Below are 15,311 nucleotides of genomic sequence, written 5' to 3'. Positions count from 1 at the left end.
TTAAGATCTGTAGTAGGTTTTGGTCTCTGATAACAAGAAAGCCTGTTTGTCTCTACCAGCTCTAAATTTACTAACTCTTATACTGATTAGATACATTTAAAAAAGGAAGAAACCACAGCTTCTCTTCATTTCCCATATAGAATCAAGCACTTAGTAACACTAGCCTGCTAGAGCGAAGGTGGAGGTAAGATGGCGGACTGAATACAGCGGTGCAGATTGCCTCAAGATAAAATCGTAATATTCAATATCTGTAAGTTAGACTAAATATTACCACTTTACATACTCGTGGGTAATAACCTTCAGTCTGTACAACAACACATATCAAATCATAAGGCTAGAGAAATGTATCGACAAATATTATGAAAACAAGGATAACCAATCTCCAAAAGAAAACGCGACTCCCCGACGGACACAGACGATTTATGCTTTTGACCACCAGGACTGGTAAGGGTGGAAAGCGATCTGTTAAAGTCAATAAATGACAAACTGGGCATACTTGAATTAGTCAGTAAAGATATAAAGGAGTTGAAGGCGAGCCTCGAGATGAGTGACGAAAAATCTGCGACAATGGAGAAAGAAACAATCAAGCTTAAAGGGACATTAATGAACTTAAAAAGGAGAACATCTTTCTGAGAGAAGCCTTACTTGACATACAAACTAGGTCTATGAGAGAAAATCTGGTACTTACTGGTATCCAAGAAAATGAAGGCAAAATATTTGAAAATGTGGTGATGGAATTCCTTCTTTCAGCGCTTCAGAACCCACGCGAAGCAGTCGATAAAATCCAACTTGAATGTGTACACCGTTTCGGACAGAGAGGACAGAGATATGAGCGCCCAATCGTCGCCAAATTTGCTTTCTTTAACGATAAAATAATGGTCAAATGCCTGGGTAAAAGACTTGCTGGCACAAGAATAGGCATGAATGATCAGTTGACGAAGGAAATTGCAGACCGGGGCAAAGTTCTGTACCCAATCTTCAAGGAGAATAGATTAAAAGGGAAATGTGTAGTTCTCGTAATCTATAAACTTGATATATTGATAACCAAATGTTTCAAGACACAAAGACTACTCCATGGCTATTTTAAATATTACAAAAGTTCCCATAGAGTCGTCGAATAATGGAACACCCAATACTAGCCATGGTAGGGATTGTAATAAGAAATATATATAGAAAAGCAATACAATTCAACAATTGTTAAATAAATAAACTACAACTACACTATACCATTCTAGATAGGGAATGTTGGAAAATAATTTGTATTAGACATTCCTTTTATAGTATTTTTATAAATTCATAAGACATTATTAGAAGAAAGGATAATTAGCTCAATAATACATCTTCAAATATAAGGAACTGGAACACAAAAGTACATGGTAGAGATAAAACACAGCAAACAGAGGACATAGAAGGCACAGGATGTGGAGATGTGCGGATGTATTGTGATGGAAGGTGGGGTGTGTGTTTCTGAGTTTGGAAAAGTGTGGAGTTAAGTGAGTGAAAAAGGATACAGTAAGGGTTGCAAATCCCAGAGCTCATGTGTGTTTGTGAGACAGAACTTTCAACTGTGTGCAGATATGGATATAGGTCTTAAAATAAATAATAAAAATTGTTTATTTATTGTCCTATCATGATGGAACGGTCCCCAACCCTATACCCTAGACAGCCACCTGAGCAACCCATACACTAAAGAGAAGTCCTTATCTGTTTTATGGGCCTACTATAAATAGCCTATACGCAGTCAAATCAGAAACATGAATGTGGTCAGAGACCTACTAAAGCAGCACCGCCCCCTCAAGATCCTGAGCCTCCCTGGCAAGGTTGGTCCTACAATGCTCTCCCCTGATGAGCATTGTAGGACCAACTGATGGGAGAGCATAATATACAAGGAAATTCTCAAAGCTACTAATGAGAACCTTGATGACTGACTGCACAGAAATGCTTGGGAAAATGGTCACAACGGGGGTCCAGCGTGTGTGTGTTTCAGGGAAAGGGGGTGTATCTGATCTCCATCACCTAGGACCTAACAATGGTTAATGAAATCTCCCTGATTTTGCCCATTTTTGCTAAATTTTGCATGCCTTCTCAAACAGCTGCAACTGTATGCATTTGTAAATCAAGTCCTTTCTTGGATGGAACAACTGTTGAGCATCTGAGCTTATGGTTGTTTGTGTGGGAAAGGGGTTGTGTGTGTGTGTTGTATGTATCCCACATCTGTTGAGAGAATGCCGAGTGTGTGCAAAGCTGTCATCAAGGCAAAGGGTGGCTACTTTGAAGAATCTCAAATATAAAATATATTTTGATTTGTTTAACACTTTTTGGGTTACTACATGATTCCATATGTGTTATTTCATAGTTTGTATGTCTTCACTATTATTCTACAATGTAGAAAATAGTAAAAATCAAGAAAAACCCTTGAATGAGTAGGTGTGTCCAAACTTTTGACTGGTACTGTATATATGATATATATATATATATATATATATACACTACCATTCAAAAGTTTGGGGTCACTTAGAAATGTCCTTGTTTTTGAAAGAAAAGCAATTTTTTTGCCCTTTAAAATAACATCTTTCACGCCCTGACCAGGTGAACTCTGCTATTTTGGTCAGGGTGTGGCATTTCTATGGTTTATTTTCTATGTTTTGGTTATAGCCTTTCTTTGTGTTTTATTTCTATGTTGGGCTCGGGGTGATTTCCTAATCAGACAGCTGTCGCTTGTGAAGTCTGATTGGGAATCACATTTAAGTTCCTTTTCCCCCACGATGTTTGTGGGTTGTTGTCTCGTTATTTGAGCACGTAACGTATTGGCAGTTTTTCCTTGATTTTGTGTACATGTTTAATTCTAGTGTGTTAAATAAACATGTATTCGCTCCCAGCTGCGTTTTGGTCCGCTTCCTCGTCTCCCGACGACAATCGTTACAACATCAAATTGATCAGAAATACAGTGTAGACATTGTTAATGTTGTAAATGACTGTTGTAGCTGGAAATGGCTGATTTTCTTATGGAATATCTACATAGGCGTACAGAGGCCCATTATCAGCAACCATCACTCCTGTGTTCCAACGGCACGTTGTGTTAGCTAATCCAAGTGTATCATTAGAAAACCCTTTTGCAATTATGTGGCTCAGTTGGTAGAGCATGGTGTTTGCAACGCCAGCATGGTGTTTGCAACGCCAGGGTTGTGGGTTCGATTCCCACGGGGGACCAGTACGAAAAAAATAAATGTATGAAATGAAATGTATGCATTCACTACTGTAAGTCGCTCTGGATAAGAGCGTCTGCTAAATGACTAAAATGTAAATGTAAAAAAAATGTTAGCACAGCTGAAAACTGTTCTGATTAAAGAAGCAATAAAACGGGCCTTCTTTACACTAGTTGAGTATCTGGAGCATCAGCATTTGTGGGTTTGATTACATGGTCAAAAACAAAGAACTTTCTTCTGAAACTCGTCAGTCTATTCTTGTTCTGAGAAATGAAGGCTATTCCATGCGAGAAACTGCCAAGAAACTAATGATATCGTACAACGCAGTGTACTACTCCATTCACAGAACAACGCAAACTGGCTCTAACAAGAATAGAAAGAGGAGTGGGAGGCCCCGGTGCACAACTGAGCAAGAGGACAAGTACATTAGAGTGTCTAGTTTGAGAAACAGACGCCTCACACGTCCTCAACTGGCAGCTTCATTAAATAGTACCCGCAAAACCAGTCTCAACATCAACAGTGAAGAGGCGACTCCGGGATGCTGGCCTTCTAGGCAGAGTTGCAAAGAAAAAGATGTCTCTCAGACTGGCCAATAAAAAGAAAAGATTAAGATGGGCAAAAGAACACAGACACTGGACAGAGGAAGATTGGAAAAAAGTGTTATGGACAGACAAATCAAAGTTTGAGGTGTTCGAATCACAAAGAACATTCGTGAGACGCAGAAAAAATGAAAAGATCCTAGAGGAGTGCTTGATGCCATCTGTCAAGCATGGTGGAGGCAATGTGATGGTCTGGGGGTGCTTTGGTGGTGGTAAAGTGGGCGATTTGGACAGGATAAAAGGGCTATCACTCCATTTTGCAACGCCATGCTATACCCTGTGGACGGCACTTAATTGGAGCCAATTTCCTCCTACAAAAGGACAATGATCTAAAGCACAGCTCCAAACTATGCAATGACTATTTAGGGCAGAAGCAGTCAGCTGGTATTCTGTCGATAATGGAGTGGCCTGCACAGACACCAGATCTCAACCCTATTTAGGCTGTTGTGGGAGCAGCTTGACTGTATGGTACGTAAGAAGTGCCCATCAAGCCAATCCAACTTGTGGGAGGTGCTTCAGGAAGCATGGGGTGAAATCTCTTGAGATTACCTCAACAAATTGACAACTAGAATGCCAAAGGTCTGCAAGGCTGTAATTGCTGCAAATGGAGGATTCTTTGACGAAAGCAAAGTTTGAAGGACATAATTATTATTTCAATTAAAAATCATTATTTATAACCTTGTCAACTTCTTGACTATATTTCCTATTCATTTTCCAAATAAGTTCATGTGTTTTCATGGAAAACAAGGACATTTCTAAGTGACTCCAAGCTTTTGAACGGTAGTGTGTATATATATATATAAATACATGTTTTTTTCTTCTTCTCACAAATAACATAATACATAGGCTATATTGAGACTGTTTTATTCTGCCCCTCCTGCTTAGGCTACTGTAATGCTCTTGCTGTCACATTAAATGTTCTGTTATGAGAATTGTCATGCCAGCTCTGTGGTAAATGTGGTTGCTTGGATGCACTGCTCATTAATGGTAAAATGCTTCTATGGACCACAGATGTAATGCTTTGTATTTAGCATGGAAAGCCTTTCGTTACAAATACCCACCTCTGAAATCATCATGAACCGAACATATTTGTTTAATCATTTACTATAGAGAGCCACCACAGCAGCAGACTCAAGCTGTTTTCCTGGCTGCTTTGTGTTGTGTTGAGTGCGGCTACTCTGCTGTGGGATGTGGGTAGGGGAGCTAAAAAAGAGCACGTCTGTGTCCGTTATGGACCCTGATCGAAAGTAGTGTACTATATAGAGAATACGGAATAGGGTGCCTTTTGGGACGCAACCCATATCTCTACACTGAAGCCTAATGACCTGGAACAAGATATTTTACCGGGCCGGCCCCTGAGGGCCAACCAGAGCCTGACCAGACTAGAGCCATACAGAGTCCCTCTTTTCCCAGACCACTCAACCAGATCGATTACTCTGGCCTCCCCCGGCACAATCTGACATGTTTATTAACACTGTCTACATACCAAATGGCGCTCTGTTCTCTACATAGTGCCCTTCTTTTGACCATACCCCAGGCTGGGCTCTGGTCAAAAGTAGTGCACTATATAGAGAAAGAATAGGGTGTCCTTTGGGATGCAGACACTGAGCTGGATGGGAAATAAAATCCCTCCTACTCTGGCAGCAGCTAGCATCACCATGGTCCATTAACTCACAGCCTCCCACTCAGAGAACCTTCTATTAGCTATAGCATCACTCACAGTTGATTAGCTGCATCGACTGATGCCGTGCATGGCTTTGGTCTACCACACACTGGAGGAACACCTGAAGTGTAGTGCAATGCAGAGATCTTTTTTCTATTTAGGTTTGAAGCACCATCTTTTTTTTGTACGAGACAATCCAAATTCAGATATCGTATAGATAGATGAATTGGTCAAGTTGCATCCTATTGAATTGATTGAATATGGGAGTTGTTTACAGTTGCTCCAGCTGTACAGACCAGTGTAGCACAACAAAACATGACCACTTGGCCACATCCAAGCAGAGATAATACATCAGGGACAATCCAACAAGGCATCAGAGACAATCTAACCAACGAGCATCTCCACAATCCTAATGCAAACCACTCCCATGACAATGGCCTTTAAATTCTCGTTTGCTGTAATCCACGCCGTAAATCAAGTGGAAGGGAGGGGGCTCTTGGCTTTGAAGTACAGCTCCAGATACAAGGGTGAAGATGGATGAGAGAGAAGCTGTTCCTGACTTAAATATGGACAGCTATACTGTAATTATGAGTAATAATTCAAACGTTGCCATAACTAGAGTACAGTACAGAAGATACAGTGATGGAAAAAAGTATTTGATCCCCTGCTGATTTTGTACGTTTGTCCACTGACAAAGAAATTATCAGTCTATAATTTTCATGGTAGGTTTATTTGAACAGTGAGAGACAGAATAACAACAAAAAAATCCAGAAAAACACGTCAAAAATGTTATAAACTGATTTGCATTTTAATGAGGGAAATAAGTATTTGACCCCTCTGCAAAACATGACTTAGTACTTGGTGGCAAAACCCTTATTGGCAGTCACATATGTCAGACATTTCTTGTAGTTTGCCACCAGGTTTGCACACATCTCAGGAGGGATTTTGTCAACACTCCTCTTTGCAGATCTTCTCCAAGTCATTAAGGTTTCGAGGCTGATGTTTGGCAACTCGAACCTTCAGCTCCCTCCACAGATTTTCTATGGGATTAAGGTCTGGAGACTGGCTAGGCCACTACAGGACCTTAATGTGCTTCTTATTGAGCCACTCCTTTGTTGCCTTGGCCGTGTGTTTTGGGTCATTGTCATGCTGGAATACCCATCCACGACACATTTTCAATGCCTTGGCTGAGGGAAGGAGGTTCTCACCCAAGATTTGAGGGTGCATGGCCCCATCCATCGTCCCTTTGATGCAGTGAAGTTGTCCTGTCCCCTTAGCAGAAAAACACCCCCAAAGCATAATGTTTCCACCTCCATGTTGGATGGTGGGGATGGTGTTCTTGGGGTCATAGGCAGCATTCCTCCTCCTCCAAACACAGCGAGTTGAGTTGATGCCAAAGAGCTCCATTTTGGTCTCATCTGACCACAACACTTTCACCCAGTTGTCCTCTGAATCATTCAGATGTTCATTGGCAAAGTTCAGACGGGCATGTATATGTGCTTTCTTGAGCAGGGGGACCTTGCGGGCGCTGCAGGATTTTCAGTCCTTCACGGCGTAGTGTGTTACCAATTGTTTTCTTGGTGACTATGGTCCCAGCTGCCTTGAGATCATTGACAAGATCCTCCCGAGTAGTTCTGGGCTGATTCCTCACCGTTCTCATGATCATTGCAACTCCACGAGGTGAGATCTTGCATGGAGCCCCAGGCCGAGGGAGATTGACAGTTCTTTTGTGTTTCTTCCATTTGCGAATAATTGCACCAACTGTTGTCACCTTCTCACCAAGCTGCTTGGTGATGGTCTTGTAGCCCATTCCAGCCTTGTGTAGGTCTACAATCTTGTCCCTGACATCCTTGGAGAGCTCTTTGGTCTTGGCCATGGTGGAGAGTTTGGAATCTGATTGATTGATTGCTTCTGTGGACAGGTGTCTTTTATACAGGTAACAAGCTGAGATTAGGAGCACTCCCTTTAAGAGTGTGCTCCTAATCTCGTGTCGTTACCTGTATAAAAGACACCTGGGAGCCAGAAATCTTTCTGATTGAGAGGGGGTCAAATACTTATTTCCCTCATTAAAATGCAAATCAATTTATAACATTTTTGACACGCGTTTTTCTGGATTTTTGTTAGAACAGAGGTGGTGACAGAGAGTGAATGGTTGTTACAGGCAGTAGAGACTGATTTGACGCCATAGAGCCAGGCCACTCTCAACTGCCTAGTGAATGTAGCTCCTCTCCGTTTGATTGCGATGGTTACAATCGGTGGTAAAAAAAGAGTGGGCTTTTACCATGGAGGATTTCAATTATGTAACTCCATCAGAGGTGCATCCTCTAAGCCCTTTTTTTATCAGCAGATGTCACAAAGTGCTTTTACGGAAACCCCAGCCTAAATCCCAAAGAGCAAGCAATGTATGGTGGCTAGGAAAAACTCCAAATAAACCAGACTATGTGGGGTGGCCAATTCTCTTCTGGCTGGCTATTAAATCTAGATAGTTTTTTATGATGTTCAAACGTTCATACATTTACATTTTAGTCATTTAGCAGACGCTCTTATCCAGAGCGACTTACAGTAGTGAATGCATACATTTCATTTTTTTGTACTGGCCCCCCGTGGGAATCGAACACACAACCCCGGCGTTGCACACGCCATGCTGGCGTTGCAAACACCATGCTCTACCAACTGAGCCACAGGGTAGACTATCATAGACGACCAGCAGGGTCAAATAATAATCACAGTGGTCATAGAGGGTGCAACAGGTCAGCACCAGGTCATAGCTGACAGGTTATAGCCGGGCATTCAGAGTTCAAGACAGCAGGTGAGAGAGAGGTCCTACTGTAGCCCTATTAATAAGCTGGTAACACAGATCATTCATCAGTGCTTCAGGGTGTGTTCATTGTCATAGTCAATGTAAGCTACATGTAGCCTAATGTAAATAATAATACAGAAACTCGTATTTAAATTAAATGTAGATATTCAACAACATGCTGTTTGTCGAGTGCATCTTTTATGTCATGTCATTGTTTGCCTCGTTGCTCAAGTGGTTTGCAAGTGATTTCAATTTTTTTAATGGTTGTCAAATCGCTTGGATCATCCTTTTCACTGTGCTCATCACTCTCTCCTGTGCAGCCATTTAATACGTCATACATGCACTCTCTCTCCGCAACTTTCCCTGACATTCAGCAAATTAGCAAGAGCAAGCCTGCTTCTCTCCACGAAAAGGCTATTAGGCCTAGTATGATTTTTTTTTTTTTATAAATCTGCTATAGTTTTTGTAGCCTATAGCTTATCCTGGGATTTCAGGAAAAGTGGAATAGCTGAGAGGCTTGTAGCCTATAGCCTATTGCGCATGGGGAATAGCTGGAAGAGAGAGGCTAGAGTTGTGTAGCCGAAGAAGCTAAATATTAGCTAACTATTTGGCCACTCATTAGCTAAATATTAGGGCTATAAATACAGTATTTACCTGTCAAATATTTTTTATTAACAGATTATGAAATGGCAGATCTGTATGTTCCTCCAGGCTGCACTCTGCAGCAGTTGGGCATGCAAATCTTCACTATTGATTTAGGCCTACATTTTTAGACAATAACATAATTCTACCTAGGCTACAACAACATTGTTATCAAGTGAGCAAACAATTATTGGCTAGGTCTGTAAACTGCAAGTGATGTAGGCCAGTTGGATTATTAGGATCCCCATTAGCTGTGTCGATTGCAGCAGCTACTCTTCCTGGGGTCCACAAAAAACATGAAACACAACATAATCCAGAACATTAATGGACAAGAACACCTTAAGAACAGAACTTTGTGCATTTAAAACGCCACACCTTGCTGGTGGGGTAAGTGCTGTGTGTAAATTGACTATGCAAAACTTAGGAATTTAACACATTAATGCTTCTTCTTCTCCTTTACTTTTAGCCAAGAGAGTCTGACATGCATAGTATTCATGTTAACGCTCTGATTACAGTGAAGAGCAAGACAATAACCGCTCAAACATCCTGTTTTGAATACTTCATGCCGATATAACTGCATAAAATCAAATACCATTTTATGTATTATGTGCCGAATACAGCTGTGTAGACTTTACCGTGAAATGCTTGCTTAAGAGTCCTTCCCAATGATGCAAAAAAATAAACAAGAGGAATACATAAGACTGGAGCTATATGCAGGGAGTACCATACAGCCTCAGCCTGATTATCCAACCATTTGGATCCGTTATGGGTCTATTCTCGACAGTTTACAAGGTCCAGAAAGGTACATTAGCAGGCTACTCATATGGTGTATTTTGATCACATCATCTCTCCCCCCCTTTCAAATTCCCAACCAGGGGTGTTTATAACCAAACGGAAGCAAACAGAGCAAAATAAGAGTTTCTAAAAGACAACTTTAGGTAGGTCCCTCCCCTCCCCGTTTCGTTCTGTTTGCTTCCGTTTAAGAAACGCTTTGCAACAGAATTTGCTTAATGAATACGCCCCAGTTATTTTGGTTTCTATATTTTACATTCAGCAAGCAAGAGGAAGCTGTAGTAGTAAATACAATAATCTAAATAAGTGTACAACAAGCTGTTGTAGCCCTAGTCTAGCTTTTCCTGGGACTTCAAGAGCTAAACAGTAATTATTAGGAATAATATGAAATAACAGGCAGCCTAGAAAAAGGAAGAGAACATCTCTTGGCATACAGATATTACGGCCATCCACATGGACTGTTGTCCTCCCCATTCGGTAGCAACTCCTCCAACACCACATTTCATCCATTCACCTTTTTCCCCATTGAGGAACCATCTCCTTTCCACTCAAAAATTCCATTGAACGTTTATAGACTATCTTCAGCAGACAGAGACTGTAAAGAAACCCCTAAATTATTGTGAAAACTTTTTTCACGAGCTGTGTAATTGTGCGACGCCATGCTTGTTGTTGCAATAAATCACAGAGGTTTTTGGTGCTTTCAAGACAACTGGGAACTCGAAAGAAAAATATATGTCAAATCATGACGTCAGTGATCTTCAAGTCGGAAAGTCGGAGCTCTAGAAAGATGCTTGAGTTTCCGACTTTGAATTCCGAGTTGGATGACGGTTCAAAACGATTTTCCCAGTCGGGGCTCTATATACATATAGTTCCCAGATATCTTGAATGCACTGAAGTCAGAATTATGAGATTTCTGAGTTCCCAGTTGTTTTGAACGTGGCATTTCTACCACTGTTCTTGTTGCAGGCTAGCTTCCCATTTCATCACTACAAGCGCTATTTGATTCGCCAGATTCGCTACACGCACACATTCTGGATATGCCAAGCGCAAAGAGGGACTGATCAAATACTGATATTAAATTGATTACAAATTACATGAACCTCCCCTGGACTAAATTGCTTAAAAAAATCACAACAAAAAAGCGTCCAGTCCCTTACCAACATGGACCATTGCCAACGTGTCTGCATTGCACCATTTGAATTGAATCTCACTCAGCGATGGAAGTGATATTTGTTAACTAAAAACAATGATGAATTCAAAGATTTTGCATTGCAGTGTTACTCTACTGTCTCACATTATGCTGTTGTGCAGTATTATGACAAAGTCTGCATCCTAAATGGCAGTCAGGGCTTTGGTCAAAAGTAGTGCACTATACTGTATATAGGGAAATGGGTGCCAATTGGGATGTATACACACTCCAATAAGTGCTGGCTTTCTAATATTGTCTAGATAGTGGGTTGTTGAAATATGAATCCTGCTGTATTTGTTTCGAATCAAATCCAAATCAAATCAAATGTATTTATATAGCCCTTCTTACATCAGCTGATATCTCAAAGTGCTGTACAGAAACCCAGCCTAAAACCCCAAACAGCAAGCAATGCAGGTGTAGAAGCACAGTGGCTAGGAAAAACTCCCTAGAAAGGCCAAAACCTAGGAAGAAACCTAGAGAGGAACCAGGCTATGAGGGGTGCCCAGTCCTCTTCTGGCTGTGCCGGGTGGAGATTATAACAGAACATGGCCAAAATGTTCAAATGTTCCTAAATGACCAGCATGGTCAAATAATAATAATCACAGTAGATGTTGAGGGTGCAACCGGTCAGCACCTCAGGAGTAAATGTCAGTTGGCTTTTCATAGCCAATCATTGAGAGTATCTCTACCGCTCCTGCTGTCTCTAGAGAGTTGAAAACAGCAGGTCTGGGACAGGTAGCACATCCGGTGAACAGGTCAGGGTTCCATAGCCGCAGGCAGAACAGTTGAAACTGGAGCAGCAGCACGGCCAGGTGGACTGGGGACAGCAAGGAGTCATCATGCCAGGTAGTCCTGAAGCATGGTCCTAGGGTTCAAGTCCCCCGAGAGAGAGAGAGAAAGAGAGAATTAGAGAGAGCATACTTAAATTCACACAGGACACTGGAGAAATACTCCAGATATAACAGACTGACCCTAGCCCCCCGACACATAAACTACTGCAGCATAAATACTGTAGGCTGAGACAGGAGGGGTCAGGAGACACAGAGTGCATCACCCCAGAGCCCATTGGTCACAGTAGAACTCAGGGCCCAGTTGCATAAAACACCTTAAGTTAATTTTCCCCTTATCTTTTCCCTTAGTTTCCTTAACTTTAACAATGGAAGGTGCACAATCCATGGCTATAAAGCTAGCTGGCTAGTTAGCTATAGCTACTCTGTAAACTAGCTTGACATACTAGAAAGTAATAAAACAAGTTGAGAAAAAGTAACTACAAAAACATGGCTGTTTATCTTCTGAAGCAATTTGTTCATCCTGTTTATCCTGTTCTATTTAGCTATCTCACAAAATGAAAGCGAGATCTCTTTTATGGAGGCTTTTAGTCAGTGAATCAGGCCGTCTCCATGGTAACCAGCTACTCATTCTGCCATATATGCCTTCAAACGACCGTAAAACCCCTTAAGTATGCCCTTACCTAAGGAAATATTTGAGGGGCTTTATGCAACATCCTTAAACAATTCCCTTAGGTAAGGGGAAATTATTCCTTAAGGGAAACATTTAAGATGTTTTATGCAACTGGGCCCAGGCCCGCTGATATGGAGAGAAGGCTAGATGAACCTTCACTGATAACGTCTCTCTATTGATGAGCTGGTGCTTATCATCATGCTGATAGCATCCCCTCTAAAGTGAGAAGCATTATCTCCCATTGAAGAATATCTAAATCTCTGATGTAGCAGGGTTGGTACTGAAGGGAGAATGTTGTGCTTCTTGGTGAGAAGCTTTTATCAAAATAAATACTTTTAAAAAAGGCAACTCATAATAATGAATTGTATCAAAGTAATTGTATTGGTACCTAACATTATTACTGTTTGAAGTCTCTGGCTGGGGAACATGAAAGGCAGACTTTAGTAGTGGTCCTTTGTAGCTCAATAGGTAGAGCATGGCTTATTACGCAAGGGTAGTGGGTTCAATTCCTGGGACCACCCATACCTACAATGTATGCATGCATGACTGCATCGCTTTGGATAAATGACATAGACTGTATATTACCATACTATACAGTATGTTCCTGACTCTTTGTTGTTCTTTCCCCAGATGGAATGTTCGGGAGGTGTCACTCCACACCCGTTCCGGTAGCAGAGGTGTATACGTATGATGTGTCTCCATCTGTGGTTCAGCGCTTCAGGACTCTACTGCAGAAACTCACCCACAGAGGTAAGTACAGTACAGTTTCTCTTGCTGCTGCCGTCACTATCATCCACCCCTGAGTCCTTGCTCCGGCCAAACACTACACAACGCTCACGGATGTTTGTTTCTTCTCCACAATGAGTCTGGATCTGAGTACCTCCCCGACACCTTCACCGAAAGTAAACACATTCAGGACCGTCTGATTGGTCCAGAAACCGATGGGTTGGGCCAGCGCCAGAACATACATTGGTAAAGCGGCAGTTTGAACGCTTTGATTCAGAGACGCTCGTGCCATTTAAGATTAGGGAGGAAGATTTATTTTCATGAGCATGGCTTTATTTCTATTACAGCATATTGGATGACTGTTGGATCACCCAGTTCAATGTAACATCGATAGGTTTAAAACGAAAGTTTATAACGTTGGTGCACATGTCGAGAGACAAATTGGAGTAATACCACCTTGCAATACCACCTTGCACAATCTTGCCTGCATCTAACTGATCTAGGGTGTAATCATTACAAACAGTTGCAAAAATGTGTTTCTATTGGACAAATTCAGGTAGGTCTATCCCGTTTCGTTCCGTTTGCTTCCGTTTAGGAAAACGTTTTCAACAGAATCGGTGGAATGAATACACCTGTGATCAAATCAAATGTTTTGGGTCGCATTCATATGTTTTCAGATGTTATTGCGGTTGTAGCGAAATGCTTGTGTTCCTAACGCCAACAGTGAAGTAGTATCTAACAATTCACAATACACACAAATCTAAAAGTAAATGAATGGAATTAAGAAATATATAAATATTAGGACGAGCAATGCTGGAGTGGCATTGACTAAAATACAGTAGAATACATATGAAATCAAATCAAAAATCAAATCAAATCAAACTTTGTCACATTCGCCGAATACAACAAGTGTAGACCTTACCGTGAAATGTTTACTTACAAGCCCTTAACCAACAGTGCAGTTCAAGAAGAGTTAAGACAATATTTACCAAATAGACTAAAGTAAAAAATAATAATAAAAAGTAACACAATAACAATAACAAGGCTGTATACAGGGGGTACCTGTACCGAGTCAGTGTGCGGGGCTACAGGTTAGTTGAGGTAATTTGTACATGTAGGTAGGGGTGACTATGCATAGATAATAAACAGCAAGTAGCAGCAGTGTACAAAAAGGGGGGGGGAGTCAATGTAAATAGTTCGGTGGCGATTTTATTAATTGTTCAGCAGTCCTAGACTTGGCGCTCCGGTACCACTTGCCGTGCGGTAGCAGGGAAAACACTCTATAACTTGGGTGACTGGAGTCTCTGACAATTTTATGGGCTTTCCTCTGACACCACCTATTATATAGGTCCTGGATGGCAGGAAGCTTGGCCCCAGTGATGTACTGGGCCGTACACACTACCCTCTGTAGCACCTTACGGTCAGATGCCGAGCAGTTGCCACACCAGGCGGTGATGCAACCGGTCGGGATGTACTCGATGGTGCAGTTGTAGAACCTTTTGAGGATCTGGGTACCCATGCCAAATCTTTTCAGTCTCCTGAGGGGAAAAGGTTTTGTTGTGCCCTCTTCACGACTGTCTTGGTATGTTTGGACCATGATAGTTCGTTGGTGATGTGGACACCAAGGAACTTGAAACTCTCGACCCGCTCCACAAGAGCCCCGTCGATGTTAATGGGGGCCTGTTTGGCCCTCCTTTGCCTATGGTTCACGATCAGCTCCTTTATCTTGCTCACATTGAGGGAAAGGTTGTTGTCCTGGCACCACACTGCCAGTTCTCTGACCACCTCCATATCGGCCATCTCATCGTTGTCGGTGATCAGACCTACCACTGCTGTGTTGTCAGCAAACTTAATGATGGTGTTAGAGTCGTGTTTGGCCACACAGTTGTGGGTGAACAGGGAGTACAGGAGGGGACTAAGTACACACCCCTCAGGGGGCCCAGTGTTAAGGAGCAGCATGGCAGACGTGTTGTGGCCAACTCTTACCACCTGGGGGCGGCCGATCAGGAGGTCCAGGATTCAGTTGCAGAGGGAGGTGTTTAGTCCCAGAGTCCTTAGCTTAGTGATGAGCTTCGTGGGCACTATGGTGTTGAACGTTGAGCTGTTGTCAATGAACAGCATTCTCACATAGGTGTTCCTTTTGTCCAGGTGGGAAAGGGCAGTGTGGAGTGCGATTGAGATTGCATCATCTGTGGATCTGTTGGGGTGGTATGTGAATTGGAGTGGGTCTAGG

The 15,311-nt window shown here is 41.9% G+C and overlaps 1 protein-coding gene across 2 annotated transcripts in view; it reads left to right on the top strand.

Annotated features, from left to right (window-relative positions):
* LOC115169809 (receptor-type tyrosine-protein phosphatase N2) overlaps positions 1–15,311 on the top strand; it is a 160,058-nt gene that overhangs the window by 18,211 nt on the left and 126,536 nt on the right. For both annotated transcript variants that reach the window (XM_029725780.1, XM_029725781.1), the window contains one exon: positions 12,983–13,102. In XM_029725780.1, the coding sequence (XP_029581640.1) occupies positions 12,983–13,102 (120 nt within the window). The remainder of the gene's footprint in view (positions 1–12,982; positions 13,103–15,311) is intronic.

This window comes from Salmo trutta, chromosome 31 (assembly GCF_901001165.1).
Source record: "Salmo trutta chromosome 31, fSalTru1.1, whole genome shotgun sequence".
In the NCBI taxonomy this organism is placed as follows: domain Eukaryota; kingdom Metazoa; phylum Chordata; class Actinopteri; order Salmoniformes; family Salmonidae; genus Salmo; species Salmo trutta.
The sequence above is the reverse complement of the archived record's forward strand: the minus strand, read 5'-3'. Positions and strand labels throughout refer to the sequence as shown.